The sequence below is a fragment of the Selaginella moellendorffii genome, unplaced genomic scaffold (genome assembly GCF_000143415.4).
Source record: "Selaginella moellendorffii unplaced genomic scaffold, v1.0 SELMOscaffold_26, whole genome shotgun sequence".
NCBI lineage: Eukaryota > Viridiplantae > Streptophyta > Lycopodiopsida > Selaginellales > Selaginellaceae > Selaginella > Selaginella moellendorffii.
In genome coordinates this window covers 662,353-685,742 of record NW_003314287.1, presented here as the reverse complement: position 1 = coordinate 685,742, position 23,390 = coordinate 662,353, and the positions used below count along the sequence as shown (strand labels likewise).

At 43.6% G+C, this 23,390-nt stretch overlaps 7 protein-coding genes, 1 long non-coding RNA gene and 1 pseudogene across 13 annotated transcripts; 6 read left to right on the top strand and 3 right to left on the bottom strand.

Annotated features, from left to right (window-relative positions):
- Positions 1 to 1,362: 1,362 nt before the first annotated feature.
- On the top strand, positions 1,363 to 1,844 carry LOC112348005. Its single transcript, XR_002992922.1, has 4 exons — positions 1,363 to 1,492; positions 1,568 to 1,583; positions 1,644 to 1,675; positions 1,745 to 1,844. It is a non-coding gene; the product is annotated as an uncharacterized LOC112348005 (long non-coding RNA).
- A 362-nt stretch (positions 1,845 to 2,206) lies between these two features.
- On the bottom strand, positions 2,207 to 19,334 carry LOC112348083 (annotated as a pseudogene).
- Positions 5,659 to 11,766, top strand: LOC112348001 (alpha carbonic anhydrase 8-like). Of its 4 annotated transcripts, XM_024679841.1 has the most exons (8): positions 10,430 to 10,639; positions 10,715 to 10,730; positions 10,791 to 10,822; positions 10,892 to 10,906; positions 10,964 to 10,978; positions 11,049 to 11,114; positions 11,214 to 11,345; positions 11,407 to 11,766. In XM_024679841.1, the coding sequence occupies exons 1-8, from the start codon at positions 10,598 to 10,600 to the stop codon at positions 11,449 to 11,451; spliced, it is 363 nt and encodes a 120-aa protein (XP_024535609.1). In that variant the 5' UTR covers positions 10,430 to 10,597; the 3' UTR covers positions 11,452 to 11,766. The 4 variants fall into 4 exon arrangements, with proteins under 4 accessions (XP_024535606.1, XP_024535609.1, XP_024535607.1 ...); XM_024679839.1 differs by having other exon boundaries at positions 11,049 to 11,345; XM_024679838.1 differs by lacking the exons at positions 10,430 to 10,639; positions 10,715 to 10,730; positions 10,791 to 10,822; ... (3 more) ...; positions 11,214 to 11,345; positions 11,407 to 11,766 and adding exons at positions 5,659 to 5,864; positions 5,940 to 5,955; positions 6,016 to 6,047; ... (1 more) ...; positions 6,284 to 6,607; positions 6,669 to 6,845.
- On the bottom strand, positions 6,765 to 8,585 carry LOC112347999 (NADH-cytochrome b5 reductase-like protein). Of its 2 annotated transcripts, XM_024679835.1 has the most exons (13): positions 8,346 to 8,585; positions 8,260 to 8,287; positions 8,116 to 8,191; positions 7,988 to 8,047; positions 7,880 to 7,930; positions 7,769 to 7,823; positions 7,627 to 7,697; positions 7,516 to 7,567; positions 7,397 to 7,474; positions 7,249 to 7,338; positions 7,069 to 7,182; positions 6,941 to 7,009; positions 6,765 to 6,871 (listed from the first exon to the last, which is right to left on the bottom strand). In XM_024679835.1, exons 1-13 carry the CDS (start codon positions 8,574 to 8,576, stop codon positions 6,815 to 6,817), a joined length of 1,032 nt encoding a protein of 343 aa, XP_024535603.1. In that variant the 5' UTR covers positions 8,577 to 8,585; the 3' UTR covers positions 6,765 to 6,814. The 2 variants fall into 2 exon arrangements, with proteins under 2 accessions (XP_024535603.1, XP_024535602.1); XM_024679834.1 differs by having other exon boundaries at positions 7,069 to 7,338.
- On the top strand, positions 8,574 to 9,435 carry LOC112348004 (ubiquitin-fold modifier-conjugating enzyme 1-like). The gene is made up of 4 exons (XM_024679849.1): positions 8,574 to 8,708; positions 8,879 to 9,091; positions 9,157 to 9,218; positions 9,271 to 9,435. The coding sequence occupies exons 1-4, from the start codon at positions 8,592 to 8,594 to the stop codon at positions 9,386 to 9,388; spliced, it is 510 nt and encodes a 169-aa protein (XP_024535617.1). The 5' UTR covers positions 8,574 to 8,591; the 3' UTR covers positions 9,389 to 9,435.
- On the top strand, positions 12,078 to 17,792 carry LOC112348084 (pentatricopeptide repeat-containing protein At4g16835, mitochondrial-like). Its single transcript, XM_024680135.1, has 6 exons — positions 12,078 to 12,319; positions 12,750 to 12,890; positions 12,951 to 12,982; positions 13,202 to 13,216; positions 17,535 to 17,549; positions 17,620 to 17,792. Exons 1-6 carry the CDS (start codon positions 12,078 to 12,080, stop codon positions 17,790 to 17,792), a joined length of 618 nt encoding a protein of 205 aa, XP_024535903.1.
- A 752-nt stretch (positions 19,335 to 20,086) lies between the features above and the next one.
- On the top strand, positions 20,087 to 21,033 carry LOC9628794 (protein WALLS ARE THIN 1). The gene is made up of 4 exons (XM_024680134.1): positions 20,087 to 20,385; positions 20,590 to 20,706; positions 20,762 to 20,887; positions 21,030 to 21,033. The coding sequence occupies exons 1-4, from the start codon at positions 20,087 to 20,089 to the stop codon at positions 21,031 to 21,033; spliced, it is 546 nt and encodes a 181-aa protein (XP_024535902.1).
- A 216-nt stretch (positions 21,034 to 21,249) lies between these two features.
- On the top strand, positions 21,250 to 22,265 carry LOC112348082. The gene is made up of 2 exons (XM_024680133.1): positions 21,250 to 21,436; positions 21,488 to 22,265. The coding sequence occupies exons 1-2, from the start codon at positions 21,303 to 21,305 to the stop codon at positions 22,263 to 22,265; spliced, it is 912 nt and encodes a 303-aa protein (XP_024535901.1). The 5' UTR covers positions 21,250 to 21,302.
- Positions 22,266 to 22,277: 12 nt separating this feature from the next.
- On the bottom strand, positions 22,278 to 23,349 carry LOC112348000 (protein TIC 21, chloroplastic-like). Of its 2 annotated transcripts, none has more exons than XM_024679836.1 (4): positions 23,112 to 23,349; positions 22,790 to 23,041; positions 22,528 to 22,731; positions 22,278 to 22,481 (listed from the first exon to the last, which is right to left on the bottom strand). In XM_024679836.1, the coding sequence occupies exons 1-4, from the start codon at positions 23,301 to 23,303 to the stop codon at positions 22,374 to 22,376; spliced, it is 756 nt and encodes a 251-aa protein (XP_024535604.1). In that variant the 5' UTR covers positions 23,304 to 23,349; the 3' UTR covers positions 22,278 to 22,373. The 2 variants fall into 2 exon arrangements, with proteins under 2 accessions (XP_024535604.1, XP_024535605.1); XM_024679837.1 differs by having other exon boundaries at positions 23,262 to 23,349.
- Positions 23,350 to 23,390: the final 41 nt, after the last annotated feature.

The following is a 23,390-nucleotide window of genomic DNA, read 5'->3' as shown; positions in this document are numbered from 1 at the left end:
AGCTCATGAATATTCTAGTGGATATTATAAGAATATTCTCTTTTTAATTCTAGGAATATGCTACTTTTTATTATAAATAAACTACTCAAAAATCCACCCAACAAACTATATAGACTAAATAACTAATTTACAAACAACTAAGCAAGTTTAGTAGTTTTAATTGTTGTCTTTACTAGGAAGAAATGAGCTTTCTTTGTCAAACAAATCATTGTTATCTTCAACCTCATAATCTTTGATATCATCTCCATTTTCTTCTTCTTCTTCCTCTTCCTCTCCTGACTTAAGTTTGTCTTCTTACATTATAGCTCACAAATTTGTCATAGTCACAATCTATGACAAATTACAGATTAACAACCTCTGTCTTGTCCATAGTAAGTTTATTTTTCTTCTTTGAAGACATATCCTTGAAAGTGCTAAACAATCTTTTCACTAAGGATGACGAGCATGCTTGACTTAGAACTCGAATGGCCAACTTCTAAAGTGCTGGAATTTCATTACTATAATACTCTCACCAACATACAAGTCCTTTTCTAATGCGATCAGACTTAGCATCAATCGAGTTCTTATTCTCCTATAAGTTAAAAGTTTATCCCATATCACATCCCTTTCACTGGATGTAAACATGGCAATAGATAAGCATTTCGCCATGGAAAGACTAGTGGTCGTGGACGGCCTTGATCGCAGTACTTGCCAGAAACGGCCTAATGCAAGATGTGATTAATGCGTTTCAGGCCATGAATCTCGAAGGGATTTCACCGGACGAGATCACTTTTATCGCAATCCTGAGCGGTTGCAGCCACGCGGGGAAGATCACTGATGCTCGAGAACACTTCCTGTCGATCCAATCAGACTTTGGGATCGACCCATCACTACAGGTGCATGGTTGATCTGCTTGGGCGGGCTAAGCGGCTGGAGGAGGCCGAGAATCTCATCCAGTCCATGCCATTTCTTCCAGATGCGGTGGCATGGACAACTCTGTTGGATGTGACTCGTGGCAAACGACTGCAGAGCACATACTTCGCTTTAACAAATTTCTTGCAATTTAGTCTCTGGATCGGTTTCTTTGCCATCCTATAAAATAGGCTATACAACTATTATGCGCTTTAGGTCATATCACCTTGTTCGTACACCTGGCAGAACTTGTGTCTATTGTTGCCACCCAGCTAAGATTTGGAAGGGACACTCCACCTCAAACAATTCTCTTTCACGTTCTCCCTTGTCAATTCTTTGGATAAATAACAAAAACTGAGATTCTGCCCGGTACATTGTGATTCCAGTGGCTTTGTTTGTTAGCCTTGGTTCGAAATAAAATTCCGGCTTCGGGGCACTGCATATGCATTCGCATTTACCTCCTACATTGCCTCTCAGCCAGCCATCCAGTGTCTCTACAAGATGAAGGCCGTCTTTGTGGCGTTGGTGATTTCATGTCTTGTGGTTTGCAGTCTCGGGGATGATGGAGCTGCTGAGTTTGTTGTTCGTCAAGCAAACCAAGGTTCTTTTGATGCATTTGACATGGTCTTCTATGGGACTCTTGCCAACATCTTTTCTTTGCTTCTTGTTGTTGCAGTACAAGATCGATGCAGGTGAAAGTTCAAATTCAAGTTTGTGCTACTATAGCCTTTGATTTGGTTTTGCTGCTCCAGGTGCTGGCTCCGTGGTACGCCGCCATGCCCAGGTGAAACTCTTGAATTTAACAGCAAGATTAATATCACGTACTGAAACTTTTTACGTAAATTTGAAGCAGGTGCCATATACATACCAACTTCTGCTTTCTTTTCTATGGTTTTTCAGGCTTAACTGTTTTATTTTTGTTTCATGTTTCTGTCAGGACCACCCCCACCAGGTTTGTCTGGGCAAACTTGAACCATGAACTTGATAGAGTTTTGCTGTTAACAGGATGCACGGAAAGTCCCAGTTCAAGCCCAACACCAAGCCCATCTCCAAAGACCAGCCCCGCTCCAAGCCCATCTCCTCCAAAGACCACCCCCGCTCCAAGCACATCTCCTCCAAAGACCAGCCCCGCTCCAAGCCCAACTCCGAAGGCCACTCCCAAGGCATCAGGTGCTACAGTATAGACTTTCCACTCTTTTCTGTGCAAACGCTCTTCTTTTCATTCGTTCAGGAGGGAAAGATCATCACGCTGCGACTCCATAAGCACACGGCATGACTCCACGGAATAAGCCAGTGCGTCTCAGGGGACCTCTCATGACTTTAAAGAGCTTTGTATTGTATTGTGTTGTTCTTGTCCAAGAATGCCTAGAACTTGTACACTTGGTCTAACCCATGCTCTTCAAGAGACCTGTCAACTGTTGAGAAAGAAGAGTGGAATCAGGGAAGTTCGCGTGTTGGAATAGATATCTCTGTAAAATGGTTACTTGTCCTTGTGATTTGTCTGGTGCTTTATCGCCAGAGATGTGGCTCATGAGGGCTGGAGGCCCGCACACCTGTTGGAAATGGTGTCAATGGGGAACTAAGTAACGAGCAGCGAATGAGCTTCAAACCATGATGAGATTGCCGTCTGAAGGAGGTGGTAGTCCCTTCACCAGGTCTTTCGTGATGAAGGCGGTCGCATTGGCTTATCGGCAACATAGAAAACCTGTAAACATGCATCAGTTTTCCTTGGAAACACAAGAAGTCTGATAGTCTCAAACAGGACCTTGAAGTTTGGATGTTTTCAGCAAGTTTGTTGAGCTCGTTCTTGAGTAGAATGTCGTCCAGTGTCAAGTTGGCATAGATCAACGAGACCTGATCAGAGGAAATGCTGCAGAAACATTATGAGGACACATTTTTCCTGGAGACAATCCTGTGTTTTATCTTCTGGATTTTATAAGATCTCATTAAGCACTTGGAACATCAGTGTGATCTTGGTACCTCCTGCAATCTGAACAATATCTATACCTTCTTCAATGTCTGATTGATCACTACCACCTCCTTTCAAAGAACATTGTGCATCCGACAGTTTAAGGAAAACTTTGTCACTAATTTTGTACTCTTGATGATGATAATGTTCATTAGCCAATTTTTTGTCTTTATTTTGAACTTGCCTCATGTTCAACTTTGCCCATTTAAGTTTGTCTTGCATATCCTCTAAAAAATCACAAGCATAAAGCACCCAAACTAAAGCCAAACTAAAACTCACAAAAGTTGTGAGTAAACTAAAACAAAGGCAAGTACTTTTTCTATACTCTTTGTTAAATCATGTTTCCCACAAAAGACCTCAACACATTTTCCAATAGTTAATTCATATGTTGTGTTTAGCTATCTTTTCTTTTCTTATACTTTTGTCAATCTATGAGATTATATATAATGATTTGAGTTGTATTTATTTTGATGTTGCTATTGATACTAACACCTGATTCATGTGCTCTATTTGCCCATCTTTCCTTTTCTTATACCTTTATAAATCTCTGAGGTTATATATTTGAGTTGTACTTGTTCTAATGTTGCTATTGATTTAGAAGAGATATATGTTCCATTACCTCTTCCACCTATAGCTACTGCTAATAATATTAGATTATTTGATGATGAGCAACCAATCTCATTACCTTCTTCCCGGCTTAGATTTCATGTGGTTCTCATTGTTGCCCAAGCAGGTTTTGCAAGCTACAAAGTCTTGCTTTGGCAAGGGTAGTTCTATGATTCATGTATAAAAATTGCCTTGGCTTCCTGGTTTTGAGATTTCTCTCTTCCTTTGTGGAAAAGTTTGTGACATTCTTTCTGCATTGCTAAGTTCATATTACTCAAAGTTTGTGACATTCTTTCTGCATTGCTAAGTTCATATTACTCACTAGTGGATTTCTTTTGTTTTCTTCCAAGAAGAGAAAACAAAATCTCATTTTTCCTATGTTATTTGCAACAATCTTCCTCGCTGTGTTCAAGTAAGTTTTGTCAATGTTTTAACATTTGAAACAATTTAGAGAGGAAGAACTATATTCAATCTTACAGAGTTTATGTAAGTAAGCTATGCTACTTACAAGGGCTTAAGTATACAACACCAATATTTACCTCAACCATGTAGAATAGGATTTCAGCCTTCACTTTCATTCTTGCTTTGATCTTCAGGTATTGAATTGCAAGGGTCAAAAGCCCTAGTCATCTTGAGCATCTAATTTTTGCTTAAATGAATCTACTTCTGTGTTTCTTAACATGCCTCAAAAGCATGTCATTACTTGGAATACTATGATTACAGTATATGCCTAAACAGGGGATACTCAGGAAGAAATGATACTCTTTGATCGGATGCCACAGTGGGATATTCTGTCTAGTAACGCAATGATACAGGTCTTGGCGCATGTGGGTCAGGTAACTGAGTCAAAGATAATCTTTGAGTTGACGCCCGAGACCAATGTTGTAACTTGGACTTGCATGATTTCTGCAAATGCCGGAGTTGGAAATCTCGGAGATTGTTTTCTCTTGTGGAGCAGAAAGATCCTTGAATGCTCTAGCTGGTGGACTTATTACTGCAACGCAAACCTTCAAAGCAAAAGAGGCCTGGATAGAATGCCGAGTTGGAATGTCGTGGCATGGAACACCGTAATGTCAGCCTGTGCATAGGATGGGTATCAAACAGATGCGAAGAGAATGTTCCTCTCGATGCCTTTCCGCGATCACCCTGCATGGTGTGTTCTTCTGACTGGCTATGGCGATTGTGGTGAATTTGACGAATCAATTCAAGCCTTCGATCGAATGCCCTTGCACGACGTAGTGGCCTGGAACGCTATGATCTCAGTCTATGCCCTTAATGGGTGTCTTGTGCAAGAGAAGAGTATATTTGACAGAATTCTGGTGCACAATACTACAATGATGGTTGCATTTTCCGTAAATGGTAATGTAAGCTGAAGTGTTCGAAAATATGCCATGGAAAGACCAGCGGTCGTGGACGGCCTTGATCGCAGTGCTTGCCAGAAACGGCCGAATGCAAGATGTGATTAATGCGTTTCAGGCCATGAATCTCGAAGGGATTTCACCGGACGAGATCACTTTTATCGCAATCCTGAGCGGTTGCAGCCACGCGGGGAAGATCACTGATGCTCGAGAACACTTCCTGTCGATCCAATCAGACTTTGGGATCGACCCATCACTACAGGTGCATGGTTGATCTGCTTGGGCGGGCTAAGCGGCTGGAGGAGACCGAGAATCTCATCCAGTCCATGCCATTTCTTCCAGACGTGGTGGCATGGACAACTCTGATGAGCGCTTGCAGGCTCCATCGAGATGTGGCTCGTGGCAAACGAGCTGCAGAGCACATACTTCGCTTAAAATTTCTTGCAATTTAGTCTCTGGACCGGTTTCTTTGCACATCCAAATCATTGTCTATAAAATAGGCAAGACAACTATCACTGTATGCGCTTTAGGTCATATCACCTTGTTCGTAAACCTGGCAGAACTTGCTTCGTCTTGTAAGGTATTCATGGACGAAGGTATCCATTGTCAGATTGTAGTATGGATACCTTGTCTATTGTTGCCACCCACCTAAGATTTGGAATCACCTCAGACAATTCTCTTTCGTCAATTCTTTGGGAAAAACGACAACTATCACATGCGCTTTAGGTCATATCACTTTGTTCGTAAACCTGGCAAAACTTGTGTCTATTGTCACCACCCAGCTAAGATTTGGAAGGGCTCCCTTGTCAATTCCTTGGGAAAAAAAAAAAGAGATTCTGCCCGGTAGTTCGAAATAAATTCCCCCTTCAGGGCCCTGCATATGCATTCGCATTTTACCCCCTGCATTGCCTCTCAGCCAGCCATCCAGTGTCTCTACAAGATGAAGGCCGTCTTTGTGGCGTTGGTGATTTCATGTCTTGTGGTTTGCAGTCTCGGGGATGATGGAGCTGCTGAGTTTGTTGTTCGTCAAGCAAACCAAGGTTCTTTTGATGCATTTGACATGGTCTTCTATGGGACTCTTGCCAACATCTTTTCTTTGCTTCTTGTTGTTGCAGTACAAGATCGATGCAGGTGAAAGTTCAAATTCAAGTTTGTGCTACTATAGCCTTTGATTTGGTTTTGCTGCTCCAGGTGCTGGCTCCGTGGTACGCCGCCATGCCCAGGTGAAACTCTTGAATTAACAGCAAGATAATATCACGTACTGAAACTTTTTACGTAAATTTGAAGCAGGTGCCATATACATACCAACTTCTGCTTTCTTTTCTATGGTTTTTCAGGCTTCACTGTTTTATTTTTGTTTCATGTTTCTGTCAGGACCGCCCCCACCAGGTTTGTCTGGCCAACTCTTCATGCTTCCACGATTTGTACCATGAACTTGATAGAGTTTTGCTGTTAACAGGATGCACGGAAAGTCCCAGTTCAAGCCCAAAGGCGAGTCCATCTCCAAAGACCAGCCCAACACCCAGCCCATCTCCAAAGACGAGCCCAACACCAAGCCCTTCTCCAAAGACCAGCCCCGCTCCAAGTCCAACTCCTCCAAAGACCAGTCCCGTTCCAATTCCAACTCTTCCAAAGACCAGCCCCGCTCCAAGCCCATCACCTTCAAAGACCACCCCCACTCCAAGTCCAACTCCTCCAAAGACCAGCCCCGCTCCAAGCCCATCACCTCCACGGACCAGCCCCGCTCCAAATCCAACTCCGAAGGCCAGTCCCAAGGCATCAGGTGCTACAGTATAGACTTTCCACTCTTTTCTGTGCAAACGCTCTTCTTTTCATTCGTTCAGGAGGGTAAGATCATCACGCTGCGACTCCATAAGCACACGGCATGACTCCACGGAATAAGCCAGTGCGTCTCAGGGGACCTTGATCTACGGCTCTCATGACTTTAAAGAGCTTTGTATTGTATTGTGTTGTTCTTGTCCAAGAATGCCTAGAACTTGTACACTTGGTCTTCGGTGTAACCCATGCTCTTCAAGAGACCTGTCAACTGTTGAGAAGGAAGAGTGGAATCAGGGAAGCTCGCCCGTTGGAATAGATATCTCTGTAAAATGCTTACTTGTCCTTGTGATTTGTCTGGTGCTTTATCGCCGGAGATGTGGTTCATGAGGCCTGGAGGCCCGCACACCTGTTGGAAATTGTGTCAATGGGAACTAAGTAACAACGAGCAGCAAATAAGCTTCAAACCATGATGAGATTGCCGTCCGAAGGAGGTGGTAGTCCCTTCACCAGGATGTCTTTCGTGATGAAGCCGGATCCTCCTCCCCAGTAACGCGTTGGCTTATCGACAACATAGAAAACCTGTAAACATGCGTCAGTTTTCCTTGGAAACACCAGAGTGGAAGTCTGATAGTCTTCAAACAGGACCTTGAAGTTTGGATGCTTTTCAGCTAGTTTGTCGAGCTCGTTCTTGAGTAGAATGTCGTCCGGTGTCAAGTTGGCATAGATCAACGAGACCTGATCGGAGGAAACGCCGCAGAAACATTACGAGGACACGTTTTTCCTGGAGACAAACCTGTGTTTTATCTTCTGGATTTTTTAAGATCTCGTTAAGCACTTGAAACATCGGTGTGATCCCGGTACCTCCTGCAATCTAAACGACAGTAAAGTGACGCAGAGAACTCAAAGATATACCATGCCGATACGTTCTTTCATGTTGGCGCTGTATGGGAGCTTGGGAATAGGACTGTGGATCTTCCTTGTAAAACTACAGACGGAAAAAAGTATGTAGTAAAATACACGTACCCTTTCATTTCCAAAGTGTCTCCGGGCCGAAGAGCAGCAAAATATTTGCTCATTTTTCCTTGGGGGTATGTCTACAAAGAAAATGTTTTCTTCATCGTTAGCTGAGAAAGCACGCAAATGCTGAAAACAAAGAACACAATACCTTCACAAGTAAATCGAAGTGACCACGAACGTCTGGATCACTTATGGGCGTATATCTGTCAGCACGAAGCACGAGTTACAGTGATTCCAAGCGTAAGACAATTCTACATACGGTCTGATGATCACATTTGGCTTCCCATCCTTTTTCGTACCCATAGCAGCCCTGCAAAGCAAAGAAAAATTCACGTATCTTCCTCATGAAGTTTGGGAGCTCCGTTACTTTGTCAAGAGGCAGGAAGCAACGTTAAGACCCAGTTGCGCATCGTCATCCAAGGCAAACCTGGACAACGAAATCATACAAAGAACGTTAGCGCATCGTCTTGTTTTCCATTTTTTCTTTCCTCTTGCCTGTAACGTCTCGTGTTGTGAGTCACAGGCTTCGCTTCTAAGAGTCGAAACTTTCGCCATTCGTTCGGATCCAATGCTGGACGGACAATGTGAGCAAACCACGACCAAAACTTAGAACTTTCGAGCAAAAAGCAAAGCACGAACCAAAATCCCCAGCGTCGCTACGAGCGGTCTTTACAGAATCCACAGGAAAAAGATGAGCAGCAGCATGCTACAAGAAAAGATCTCACCTCGCTCTTCCAGGTCGAGTAGATCGTCGCCACTGCTGCCAAAATCGCCGCTCCAGTCGCCGCGGCGGCGGCTCCAGTCCGCCGATCGGCGCCAGATCCGGCGGCCTCAGCTCCGCTGTGGAATGAAAATGCCGGGGCAGCCTTTCGAAGAGCCGATCGAGAGCGCAGCGCCAGCGCCATGAACCCTGAAAATTTGGACTCAAAGCATATTCTCGACACGAGCGTGGGCATCTAGGGTTTTTCGTCATGGAGGGCTGGGACGCTGGGACGAAGAACACCGTCGCGAAGATCCCACTGCTCAAGACCCGAGCTGGGCCTAGGGATGGCGATGCGTGGAAGCAGCGCCTCAAGGAGGAGTACCAGGTATGAATTTCCAGAAATTTCTCTCAGATTTAAAACCCATTTTTCCACCTGCGATCGCTCTCTTTTGCTCTACATTTGCGTCCTTGACGTGTGGACCGTGTAGCGGCAGCTTGAATCGATCGAGGGAAGGAGAGAAGAATTCGTTCTAATTTCCTGGTTTGCTACTCCAGGCTTTGATCAAGTACATGGAGATGAACAAAGCGAATGATAACGATTGGTTTCGCATCTCGGCCAGTCCAGATGGGACCAAATGGAAGGGGCGATGCTGGTACATCCACAACCTTCTCAAGTACGAGTTTGATTTGCAGTTCGAGATCCCCGTGACTTACCCCGCAACCGCTCCAGAGCTTGAGCTCCCGGAACTGGACGGGAAAACAGCCAAGGTAGAGACGCTCAATCTCTAGCTCATTATCAAGGAAAAATTCTTACCTTCTTCTCTCTTTTCCAGATGTATAGGGGTGGAAAGATTTGTTTGACAATCCATTTCAAACCTTTATGGGCAAAGAACTGGTAAGCTGATTTTTCCTTGTTTGATTTGTTTTAATTCGTATCTCTTTGCCAGTCCTAGATTTGGTGTTGCACATGCGCTCTGCTTGGGTCTTGGGCCTTGGCTAGCAGCAGAAGTTCCTCACCTTGTTGAAACTGGGATGATTTCTCATAAGGATAATGTATCTAGTTAACATTTTCGAAATCATGCTAATCTACACTGTGTAGTTTAATCTTGAAAGAGTTTCTCTTGTGTGAAGTTGTTTTTCTTCTGTTATATTGACTGGCTATGGCGATTGTGATGAATTTGTCGAATCAATTCAAGCCTTCAATCTAATGCCCTTGCACGACATAGTGTCGTGGAACGTTTTGATCTCAGTCTAATAGGTGCCTTGTGCAAGAGAAGAGAATATTTGACAGAATTCTGGAACACAATCTTTCATCGTTCACTACAATGATGGTTGCATTTTCCGTAAATGATCATGTAAGCTGCGCCTGTGAAGTATTTGAAAATATGCCATGGAAAGACCAGCGGTCGTGGACGGCCTTGATCGCAGTACTTGCCAGGAACGGGCATATGCAAGATGCGATTAATGCGTTTCAGGCCATGAATCTCGAAGGGATTTCACCGGACGAGATCGCTTTTATTGCAATCCTGAGCGGTTGCAGCCACGCGGGGAAGATCACTGATGCTCGAGAACACTTCCTGTCGATCCAATCAGACTTTGGGATCGACCCATCACTACAGGTGCATGGTTGATCTGCTTGGGCGGGCTAAGCGGATGGAGGAGGCCGAGAATCTCATACAATCCATGCCATTTCTTCCAGATGCGGTGGCATGGACAACTCTGTTGAGCGCTTGCAGGCTCTCCAAAATTGGAGTAAGAAGATATCTAAAAACGGAAGTTCCATGTGGCTCATGGCAAGCAAGCTGCAGAGCACATACTTCGCTTAAACATATATATCTCTTGCAATTTAGTCTCTGCATCAAAGAAACTGGTTTGCAGAAGGCAAGACAACTATCACGTCCCTTTGCTGCCAGCTTCTTTGTGGGCTTTAATGAAAGTCATGAACGTGCTATCTGACATTTATGACATTTTGTCAATTTTGCTGGAACTTGTGTCTATATTGTATGGAGTTGCTACCCAGCTAAGATTTGAAAGGGACACTTCACCTCAACTTCACCTCAGACAATTCTCATTCACGTTCTCCGGAATATTGTCGTTCTAGTGACTTTGTTTGCTAGCCTTGGTTCGAAATAAATTCCAGCTTCGAGGCACTGCATATGCATTCGCATTTCACCTCCTGCATTGCCTCTCAGCCAGCCATCCAGTGTCTCTACAAGATGAAGGCCGTCTTTGTGGCATTGGTGATTTCATGTCTTGTGGTTTGCATTCTCGGGGATGATGGAGCTGTTGAGTTTGTTGTTCGTCAAGCAAACCAAGGTTCTTTTGATGCATTTGACATGGTCTTCTATGGGACTCTTGCCAACATCTTTTCTTTGCTTGTTGTTGCTGCAGCACAAGATCGATGCAGGTGAAAGTTTGAATTCAAGTTTGTGCTACTATAGCCTTCGATTTGGTTTTGTTGCTCCAGGTGCTGGCTCCGTGGTGCGCCGCCATGCCCAGGTGAAACTCTTGAATTTAACTTCTTTTCTCAGGCTTAACTGTTTTATTTTTCTTTCATGTTTCTGTCAGGACCGCCCCCACCAGGTTTGTCTATGGTTTTTCATGCCTAACTGTTTTATTTTTCTTTCATGTTTCTGTCAGGACCGCCCCCACCAGGTTTGTCTAGGCAACTTTTCATGCTTCCACGATTTGTACCATGAACTTGATGGAGTTTTGCTGTTAACAGGATGCACAGAAAGTCCCAGTTCAAGCCCAACACCAAGCCCATCTCCAAAGACCAGCCCCGCTACAAGTCCAACTCCTCCAAAGACCAGCCCCGCTGCAAGCCCATCTCCTCCAAAGACCAGCCCCGCTCCAAGTCCAACTCCTCCAAAGACCAGCCCCGCTCCAAGTCCAACTCCTCCAAAGACCAGCCCCGCTGCAAGCCCATCTCCTCCAAAGACCAGCCCCGCTCCAAGTCCAACTCCTCCAAAGACCAGCCCCGCTCCAAGCCCAACTCCGAAGGCCACTCCCAAGGCATCAGGTGCTACAGTATAGACTTTCCACTCTTTTCTGTGCAAACGCTCTTCTTTTCATTCGTTCAGGAGGGAAAGATCATCACGCTGCGACTCCATAAGCACACGGCATGACTCCACGGAATAAGCCAGTGCGTCTCAGGGGAACTCTCATGACTTTAAAGAGCTTTGTATTGTATTGTGTTGTTCTTGTATCAAATAACGGCATTTCCTTGTGACGAAATCATACAAAGAACGTTAGCGCATCAAATTGATTTTTCATTGTTTGATTTATTTTAATTTGTATCTCTTTGCCAGTCCTAGATTTGGTGTTTCACATGCGCTTTTCTTGGGTCTTGGGCCTTGGCTAGCAGCAGAAGTTCCTCACCTTGTTGAAACTGGGATGATTTCTCATAAGGATAATGTATCTAATTAACATTTTCGAAATCATGCTAATCTACAGTGTAGTTTAATCTTGAAAGAGTTTCTCTTGCGTGAAGTTGTTTTTCTTCTGTTATATTGACTGGCTATGGCGATTGTGATGAATTTGTCGAATCAATTCAAGCCTTCAATCTAATGCCCTTGCACGACATACTGTCATGGAACGTTTCGATCTCAGTCTATGCCCTTAATAGGTGCCTTGTGCAAGAGAAGAGAATATTTAACAGAATTCTGGAACACAATCTTTCATCGTTCACTACAATGATGGTTGCATTTTAGTAAATGGTAATTTAAGCTATGCCCGTGAAGTGTTCGAAAATATGCCATGGAAAGACCAATGGTCGTCGACGGCCTTGATCGCAGTACTTGCCAGGAAAGGGCATATGCAAGATGCGATTAATGCGTTTCAGGCAATGAATCTCGAGGGGATTTCACCGGACGAGATCACTTTTATTGCAATCCTGAGCGGTTGCAGCCACGTGGGGAAGATCATTTATCCTCGAGAACACTTCCTGTTGATCCAATCAGACTTTGTGATCGACCCAATTGTGGATCACTACAGGTGCATGGTTGATCTGCTTGGTCTGGCAAGTGAGCTGCAGAGCACATACTTCGCTTAAACATATCTCTTGCAATTTAGTCTCTGGATCAAAGAAACTGGTTTGCAGAATGCTGCCAGCTTCTTTGTGGGCCTTAGGTCATATCACCTTGTTGGCAATGAATGTCATAAAGGAGTCGCCACCCAGCTAAGATTCGAAAGGGACACTTCACCTCAACTTCACCTCAGACAATTCTCATTCACGTTCTCTGGTATATTGTCATTCTAGTGACTTTGTTTGCTAGCCTTGGTTCAAAATAAATTCCAGCTTCGAGGCACTGCATATGCATTCGCATTTCACCTCCTGCATTGCCTCTCAGGTAGCCATCCAGTGTCTCTACAAGATGAAGGCCGTCTTTGTGGCATTGGTGATTTCATGTCTTGTGGTTTGCAGTCTCGGAGATGATGGAGCTGCTGAGTTTGTTGTTCGTCAAGGAAACCAAGGTTCTTTTGATGCATTTCACATGGTCTTCTATGGGACTCTTGCCAACATCTTTTCTTTGCTTGTTGTTGCTGCAGCACAAGATCGATGCAGGTGAAAGTTTGAATTCAAGTTTATGCTACTATAGCCTTCGATTTGGTTTTGTTGTTCCAGGTGCTGGCTCCGTGGTGCGCCGCCATGCCCAGGTGAAACTCTTGAATTTAACAGCAAGATTAATATCACGTACTGAAACTTTTTACGTAAATTTGAAGCAGGTGCCATATACATACAACCTTGTGCTTTCTTTTCTATGGTTCTTCATGCCTAACTGTTTTATTTTTGTTTCATGTTTCTGTCAGGACCGCCAGGTTTGTCTATGGTTTTTCATGCCTAACTGTTTTATTTTTCTTTCATGTTTCTGTCAGGACCGCCCCCACCAGGTTTGTCTAGGCAACTTTTCATGCTTCCATGATTTGTACCATGAACTTGATAGAGTTTTGCTGTTAACAGGATGCACGGAAAGTCCCAGTTCAAGCCCAACACCAAGCCCATCTCCAAAGACCAGCCCCGCTCCAAGCCCATCTCCTCCAAAGACCAGCCCCGCTCCAAGCCCAACTCCGAAGGACAGTCCCAAGGCATCAGGTGCTACAGTATAGACTTTCCACTCTTTTCTGTGCAAACGCTCTTCTTTTCATTCGTTCAGGTGGGAAAGATCATCACGCTGCGACTCCATAAGCACACGGCATGACTCCACGGAATAAGCCAGTGCGTCTCAGGGGACCTTAATCTACGGCTCTCATGACTTTAAAGAGTTTTTTATTGTATTGTGTTGTTCTTGTCCAAGAATGCCTAGAACTTGTACACTTGGTCTTCGGTGTAACCCATGCTCTTCAAGAGACCTGTCAACTGTTGAGAAGGAAGAGGGGAATCAGGGAAGCTCGCGCGTTGGAATAGATATCTCTGTAAAATGGTTACTTGTCCTTGTCATTTGTCTGGTGCTTTATCGCCGGAGATGTGGTTCATGAGGGCTGGAGACCTGCACACCTGTTGGAAATGGTGTCAATGGGGAACTAAGTAACAAGCAGCGAATGAGCTTCAAACCATGATGAGATTGCCGTCTGAAGGAGGTGGTAGTCCCTTCACCAGGTCTTTCGTGATGAAGCCGGATCCTTATCGCATTGGCTTATCGGCAACATAGAAAACCTGTAAACATGCATCGGTTTTCCTTGGAAACACGAGAAGTCTGATAGTCTCAAACGGGACCTTGAAGTTTGGATGTTTTCAGCAAGTTTGTCGAGCTCGTTCTTGAGTAGAATGTCGTCCAGTGTCAAGTTGGCATAGATCAACGAGACCTGATCAGAGGAAATGCTGCAACATTATGAGGACACATTTTTCTTGGAGACAATCCTGTGTTTTATCTTCTGGATTTTATAAAATTTCATTAAGCACTTGGAACATCAGTATGATCTTGGTACCTCTTGCAATCTAAATGAACCTTCTTTAATGTCTGATCAATCACTACCACCTCCTTTCAGAGACTTTTGTGCATCTAACAATTTCAGGAAAACTTTGTCACCAACTTTGTACTCTTAATGATGACAATACTCATGAGCCTAACTTTTGTCTTTATTTTGAACTTGCCTCATGTTCAACTTTGCCAACTCAAACTTGTTTTGCATATCCTCCAGAAAATCACAAACATAAAACACCCAAACTAAAGCCAAATTCAAATTCACAAAAAACTTATGCTCATAGCTATACATTACCATGAATGGAAACATGTTAATAAACAATTGATAAGCATTATTGTGAGTAAACTAAAGCAAAGGCAAGTATTTCTCCCATACTCTTTATTGAATCAAATTTCCCACAAAAGACCTCAACACATTTTCCAATAATTAATTCATGTGCTTTATCTGCCCATCTTTTCTTTTCTTATACTTTTGTTAATTTATGAGATTATATATAGTGATTTGAGTTGTACTTGTTTTGATGTTACTTTCAATTCCAACACCTGATTTATGTGCTCTGTTTGCCCATCTTTTCTTTTCTTATACCTTTGTAAATTTCTAAGGTTATATATAGCGATTTGAGTTGTACTTGTTCTGATGTTGCTATTGATTTAGAAGAGATATATATTCCATTACCTCTTCCACCCACAGCTAATGCTAATAATATTAGATTATTTGACGATGAGCAACCATCTCATTACCTTCTTCCCGGCTTAGATTTCATATGGTTCTCATTGTTGCCCAAGCAGGTTTTGAAAGCTACAAAGTCTTGCTTTGGCAAGGGTAGTTCTATGATTCATATATAAAAATTGCTTCCTGGTTTTGATATTTCTCTCCTTCTTTGTGGAAAAGTTTGTGACATATTATTTAAAGTTTGTGACATTCTTTCTGCATTGCTAAGTTCATATTACTCACTAGTGGATTATTTTTTGTTTTCTTTCAAGAAGAGGAAACTAAGTCTCAATTTTCTTATGTTGTTTGCAACATTCTTCCTTGCTGTCTTTAGGTAAGTTTTGTCAATGTTTTAACATTTGAAACAATTTAGAGAGGAAAATTTATATCCAATTTTACAGAGTTTGTGTAAGCGAGCTATGCTACTTACAAGAGCTTAAGTATACAACACTAATATTTACCTCAACCATGTGGAATGGGATTTTAGCCTTCACTTTCATTCTTGCTTTGATCTTCAAGTATTGAATTGCAAGGGTCAAAGGCCCTAGTCATCTTGAGCATCTACTTGTTGCTTAAATGAATCTACTTCTGTGTTTCTTAACATGCCTCAAAAGAATGTCATTACTTGGAATACTATGATTACAGTATATGCCCAAACAGAGGATACTCAGGAAGAAATGATACTCTTTGATCGGATGCCACAGTGGGATATTCTGTCTAGTAACGCAATGATACAGGTCTTGGCGCATGTGGGTCGGGTAACTGAGGTAAAGATAATCTTTGAGTCGACGCCCGAGACCAATGTTGCAGCTTGGACTTGCATGATTTCTGCAATGCCGGAGTTGGGAATCTCGAGGAGATGTGGAGATTGTTTTCTCTTGTGGAGCAGAAAGATCCTGGAATGCTCTAGCTGGTGGACTTGTTACTGCAATGCAAACCTTCAAAGCAAAAGAGGCCTGGATAGAATGCCGAGTTGGAATGTCGTGGCATGGAACACCGTAATGTCAGCCCGTGCATAGGATGGGTATCAAACAGATGCGAAGAGAATGTTCCTCTCGATGCCTTTCCGCGATCACCCTGCATGGTGTGTTCTTCTGACTGGCTATGGCGATTGTGGTGAATTTGACGAATCAATTCAAGCCTTCGATCGAATGCCCTTGCACGACGTAGTGTCCTGGAACGCTATGATCTCAGTCTATGCCCTTAATGGGTGTCTTGTGCAAGAGAAGAGTATATTTGACAGAATTCTGGTGCACAATACTACAATGATGGTTGCATTTTCCGTAAATGGTAATGTAAGCTGCGCCCATGAAGTGTTCGAAAATATGCCATGGAAAGACCAGCGGTCGTGGACGGCCTTGATCGCAGTACTTGCCAGAAACGCATATGCAAGATGCGATTAATGCGTTTCAGGCCATGAATCTCGAAGGGATTTCACCGGACGAGATCACTTTTATCGCAATCCTGAGTGGTTGCAGCCACGCGGGGAAGATCACTGATGCTAGGGAACACTTCCTGTCGATTCAATCAGACTTTGGGATCGACCCATCACTACAGGTGCATGGTTGATCTGCTTGGGCGGGCTAAGCGGAGGAGGCCGAGAATCTCATCCAGTCCATGCCATTTCTTCCGGATGCGGTGGACAACTCTGATGAGCGCTTGCAGGCTCCATGGAGATGTGACTCGTGGCAAACGAGCTGCAGTACTTCGCTTAAACAAATTTCTTGCAATTTAGCCTCTGGATCGGTTTCTTTGCACATCCAAATCATTGTCTATAAAATAGGCAAGACAACTATCACGTCCCTGTGCTGTATGCGCTTTAGGTCATATCACCTTGTTCGTAAACCTGGCAGAACTTGTGTCTATTGTTGCCACCCAGCTAAGATTTGGAATCACCTCAGACAATTCTCTTTCACGTTCTAAATTCTTTGGGAAAAAAGACAACTATCATATGCGCTTTAGGTCATATCACCTTGTTCGTAAACCTGGCAGAATGTTACCACCAGCTATGATTTGGAATAACAAAAACTGAGATTCTGCCCCGTACATTGTGATTCCAGGGGCTTTGTTTTGCTAGCCTTGGTTCAAAATAAATTCCCCCTTCAGGGCCCTGCATATGCATTCGCATTTACCTCCTACATTGCTTCTCAGCCAGCCATCCAGTGTCTCTACAAGATGAAGGCCGTCTTTGTGGTGTTGGTGATTTCATGTCTTGTGGTTTGCAGTCTTGGGGATGATGGAGCTGCTGAGTTTGGTGTTCGTCAAGCAAACCAAGGTTCTTGTGATGTATTTGACATGGTGTTCTATGGGACTCTTGCCAACATCTTTTCTTTGCTTGTTGTTGCTGCAGCACAAGATCGATGCAGGTGAAAGTTCGAATTCAAGTTTGTGCTACTATAGCCTTTGATTTGGTTTTGTTGCTCCAGGTGCTGGCTCCGTGGTCTTGAATTTAACAGCAAGATTATGTACTGAAACTTTTTACGTAAATTTGGTGCCATATACATACCAACTTCTGCTTTCTTTTCTATGGTTTTTCAGGCTTAACTGTTTTATTTTTCTTTCATGTTTCTGCCAGGACCGCCCCCACCAGGTTTGTCTGGCCAACTTTTCATGCTTCCACGATTTGTACCATGAACTTGATAGAGTTTTGCTGTTAACAGGATGCACGGAAAGTCCCAGTTCAAGCCCAAAGGCGAGTCCATCTCCAAAGACCAGCCCCGCTCCAAGCCCATCTCCTCCAAAGACCAGCCCCGCTCCAAGTCCAACTCCTCCAAAGACCAGCCCCGCTCCAACTCCGAAGGACAGTCGCAAGGCATCAGGTGCTACAGTATAGACTTTCCACTCTTTTCTGTGCAGACGCTCTTCTTTTCATTCGTTCAGGAGGGAAAGATCATCACGCTGCGACTCCATAAGCACACGGCATGACTCCACGGAATAAGCCAGTGCGTCTCAGGGGACCTTAATCTACGGCTCTCATGACTTCAAAGAGCTTTGTATTGCCTAGAACTTGTACACTTGGTCTTCGGTGTAACCCATGCTCTTCAAGAGACCTGTCAACTGTTGAGAAGGAAGAGTGGAATCAGGGAAGCTCGCGCGTTGGAATAGATATCTCTGTAAAATGCTTACTTGTCCTTGTGATTTGTCTGGTGCTTTATCGCCGGAGATGTGGTTCATGAGGCCTGGAGGCCCGCACACCTGTTGGAAACTGTGTCAATGGGAACTAAGTAACAACGAGCAGCGAATGAGCTTCAAACCATGATGAGATTGCCGTCCGAAGGAGGTAGTAGTCCCTTCACCAGGATGTCTTTCGTGATGAAGCCGTTTCCTCCTCCCCAGTTACGCGTTGGCTTATCGACAACATAGAAAACCTGTAAACATGCGTCAGTTTTCCTTGGAAACACGAGAGTGGAAGTCTGATAGTCTCAAACAGGACCTTGAAGTTTGGATGCTTTTCAGCTAGTTTGTCGAGCTCGTTCTTTAGTAGAATGTCGTCCGGTGTCAAGTTGGCATAGATCAACGAGACCTGATCGGAGGAAACGCCGCAGAAACATTACGAGGACACGGTTTTCCTCGAGACAAACCTGTGTTTTATCTTCTGGATTTTTTGAGATCTCGTTAAGCATTTGAAACATCGGTGTGATCCCGGTACCTCCTGCAATCTAAGCGATAAAGTGACGCAGAGAACTCAAAGATATACCATCCCAATATGTTCTTTCATGTTGGTGCTGTATAGGAGCTTGGGAATAGGACTGTAGATCTTCCTTGTAAAACTACAGATGGAAAGAAATGTAGTAAACTACATGTACGCTTTCATTTCCAAAGTGTCTCCAGGCCGAAGAGCAACAAAATATTTGCTCATTTTTCCTTGTGGGTAAGTCTACAAAAGAAATATTTTTTCCCTCATCAGCTGAAAAGCACACAAATGCTGAAAACAAAGAACACAATACCTTCAGAAGTAAATCAACGTCTGGATCACTTATGGGCGTATATCTGTCAGCACAAACCATGAGTTATAGTGATTCCAAGTGTAAGACAATTTTATATACAGTCTGATGATCACATTTGGCTTCCCATCCCATAGCAGCCCTACAAAGCAAAGAAAAGTTCATGTATTTGTCAAGAGGCACGAAGCAACGTTAAGACCCAGTTGCGCATCGTCATCCAAGGCAAACCTGGACGACGAAATCATACAAAGAACGTTAGCGCATCAAATTGATTTTTCATTGTTTGATTTATTTTAATTTGTATCTCTTTGCCAGTCCTAGATTTGGTGTTGCATATGTGCTTTGCTTGGGTCTTAGGCCTTGGATAGCAGCAGAAGTTCCTCACCTTTTTGAAACTAGGATGAAGGATAATGTAACATTTTTGAAATCATGCTACGCTATACTAATAGTTTAATATTGTCTTTTGTGGATTTTTCTTAGTATTTTATTATAAGAAAAAAATTTAAATAAAAATTTATTTTAAGTACGTTCTTCTTTAGCTAATTTAATGTTGCTGTTAAGCTTTAATATCAAGGGCTGTTAAGACATTTGTTTTCTACATACATAGAACACCAATACCAATTAGCAACACATATAGAATAAGAGGTTACCCATTAATCTAGTGCCTCATTTGTAGAAGGGATTAATCACCTTATTGGAATCCACTTCCTTTTAGAGAAACAAAAGAACAAACTCTGATATGTAACATGCAAAAGCTATTGGACCAACATGTGGATTCATAAAATCTATTGTAAGAAGTGAGTATTTGTGATGAGGAAATCTTTTGAAAGCCCACATTAGAGGATTCCACAATGCCTAAATGGCTATACACCACGAGTGCTGTCACCTTTCCAAATGGTTATATGCTATAAGAGCTGCCGAGAGAAGGTGACAGTGTTTGGCCAAGCACCATCGAGCTTGTTCCTGACCAGAGACACTATGATCTATGACAGGAGATCTCTTTTGGGTGATCGAATGTGGCTTTTCAGTATCCTTTTCATTTGAAGGCTCAGAATATTCATATGCTTAAAACTGAGGAATGAAAACTTGGAACTCCAAATAAACTAATGGTTATAATAACTCACTACTAAATTAATGCATTTTTTTCTCATTTTGATTCTCAAGAAAAGCTTAAGTTTTGATTATGGAGGAGAAGAAAGCTGATTTTGCTATCGATTCAGAAGAGATACATGTTCCATTACCTCTTCCACCTGCAGCTACTGCTAATAGCATTAGATTTTTTGATAATGAGCAACCAATCTCATTACCTTCTTCCCGGCTTCGATTTCATGTCGTTCTCATTGTTGCCCAAGCAGGTTTTGCAGGCTACGAAGTCTTGGTCAGGCGGAGATTTGGCAAGGGCAGTTCTATAATTGTCTACTCTGTGTACAAAAATTGTCTTGGCTTCATGGTGCTGAGATTTCTCTCCTCCTTTGTGGAAAAGTTTGTGAAATTCTTTCTGCATTGCTAAGTTCATAATTACTCACTAGTGGATTTCTTTTTGTTTTTTTTATCAGGAAGAGGAAACCGGTTCTCAATTTTCCTGCATTATTTGCAACGTTCTTCCTTGGTGTCTTCGGGTAAGTTTTGTAAACGTTTTAGCATTTAAAACAATTTAGAGAGGAAAATCTGTATCCAATCTTACAGAGTTTGTGTAAGCGAGCTATGCTACCTACAAGGGCTTAAGTATACAACACCAATATTTGCCTCAGCCATGCGGAATGTGATTCCGGCCTTCACTTTCATTTTTGCTCTGATCTTCAGGTAATGAATTGCAATGTTTCTTGATTCGTCTTATGTTGATTCTTACTTTTGTCAGGATGGAGAAGGTTGATATTGAGAAAAGTCATGGTATTGTCAAGTTGGTCGGGACTATCTTACTTATATGCGGATGGATGACACTTTTAGTTTACAAAGGTCAAGAGCTTTTGATGAGTCACTTCTCGTATGGAAATATACCAACTTTATCTATTGCCCACCATTCAATAAGGTTGGGTGTTATACACTTGGAGCTAAATAACGAACAATATGGAATTTTATTTCTTGTCATTTCTTGTGTATCGTTTTCAATCTTCCTGACATTACAGGTAAGTTATCATAATTTTATAGCAATGAGCTCGTAAATTTATTTACTTCAGGGATTCCTTATGGAAAAATACGCAGCACCTATATCATTTGCTTCATTTGCATTCTTTTTCGGCACTATACAAGTTGCTGTAATTGCTGCGATTTATGTACATCATAAATCTCAGTGGTTAAAGTTTAGCATTGCTGATGGCATCAACATAGCCTATGGAGTAAGTAAAATTTTCTTTCATTACCTACAAAACATTAGTTTGTAACAGGGAATTATTGGATCAATGGTATTCGGAATTCAATCCTGGGGAGTAAAGCAAGGAGGACCGATGCTGGTTGCAGCTTACCAGCCTCTTGAAACGATTATAACCATAATCCTGGCGTTCTTCTTGCTTAGGGAGAGCTTAAACCTGGGAAGGTACAATCTCTTCCATTGCTACCTGAAGAAAAACAACTAGTTTTTGCGCAGCCTAGTCGGTGGTAGCATAATCTTACTGGGACTCTACCTCGTCGTCTGGGGGAAAGAACGCGAGCAGAGATTCGATGCACTGTGTGTTGTCCAAGACTTCCAGGGCATGGCAAACTTTGCTCCACGGCCGAGCAACTTCTCCGTCGGCATGACAACTGAAATCACGGTTGCATCATCGGCAACCAGATCAGTCTTCGGGGGTCCGTTATCAATCGAGCTGCAAGTGGACAACGCGGACGACGAGGAGGAGGAGGAGCACGATCCTGCTGCATGGTTTGCAAACAATGATCAGCCACTCTCGATGGAAAGGAGTGCTGCGTGGGTCTTCACTCAGCCACTCTTTGCAAGGGACGATCACAGCAGCCAATCCTGTCGAGCAGCGAATGGGAGGGACAAGAACCATAAGTTAGTGCCACTGTCGAGACAACGAACCTTGGATGGTAGCAACTGGCTCGACGAATCAACGCTGAAAGCATGCGACAGTGAAGACGGCAATAGAAGCCATGTAGCTGACAACAACAGTGACTCCTCTGGCGAGATGGCGTCAACCAGGAGCGATTTCTCCTCCAAGTGGAACTACGGCGGAAGGACCATGGCCAACTCCAGAGCCAACTCGGTCAGGAGCGTTCCGTCACGATTGAGCGTCAGCACGATTGCTCCGTCACGAGTGAACTCGGTCAGAAGCATTGCCTCGAGGATGGCCACCGCCAAAGTTTCGGACTCCAGCTCTGAGTCGGGGCATGTCAACTCTTCTCGCACCAGCACTTCTAGCAACTAGTTATTCTTTATCTGTAAGATTCACCACTTAGTCTTCGACGAAAGAAAAAACATGCAAATACCATTAACCAGTCCAGATCTGGCTATCAACTTTTCTACCACAATCATATTACGCAGGCTTTGGCGGAGGAGCATTCTGCGACAAAGTGACCGATCGGAGAAGCTCTAGAGAGAAAAGCAAACCCAAGAAGTGCGACAGTAACGCATTTGCTGAAGCCTGCGACCGAAAGCCAGTTAGTGATTACCAAATACTTATAGCTTACCTGCACGAGAAAGACATCGAGCGCTAGCACTGGACTGTAGCTCGGAGATGGTCTTTGAAGCACCGGTGCTGCCGAGCTCGTTAGAGCTTTTGCGACAAGAACACCGACGGTGGCCTGCATTCCCAGAATTGTCGCTCCCATTCCAAACAGGTTGATGCCAACACCGTTCTTGATGTTCTCGACTACTTCGATGCGAGGAGGTGCCTGAAACAATGACAGAGCTGTAGCTTGTAAGTTCACAATGAAGGAAAAAGCTGCTAACCTGCTCGGGATCCACACTTTGCAGCTTGGTGCCAAGCCGGATGAATCCAAAGGACCAAAACACGGAGACAAATCCAGCAGCAATCCCAGCAACAGTCAAGTAGAACGTCGTGGGAGAGGTGGCGTTGCCAGTGATCAAAACCGAGAAGGCAGTAATCCCGGCCGAGACTACAATGCAGGCAAGCTGGGACCAAAATCCCAGATTACCCAGCCTCTTAAAGTATCTTCCAGTCACTTCCAAGCGTTTAGAGACCTATGCTCCAAAGGACACAAGAGCGAAGAAAGAGTGAGAAAGAGTGAGGCGCGATGAGAGATTGTGATACCTGAGCAAGCTTCTCAGCTTTGGAGGGATCCTCCGCAGCTGGAGGGGGAGAATTTGCAGCATACGATGCCCGGGCAGTGGCAAACACCACGCGCGCATGCGAGCCTAGGAATCGATGCTGCCGCAAGGATTTGAGAGAAGAATTGCTTACCGGTAGCAGGGATCCGCAATGCGAAGGATGGAGGAGCAGCATTTCGTGATCGTGATCCCAAGAGCCCTAAAATGGGTTTTTTGATAACCTTGGTTTAGACCGTGGTTTAGGGTTTAGGGTTTAAGCCGC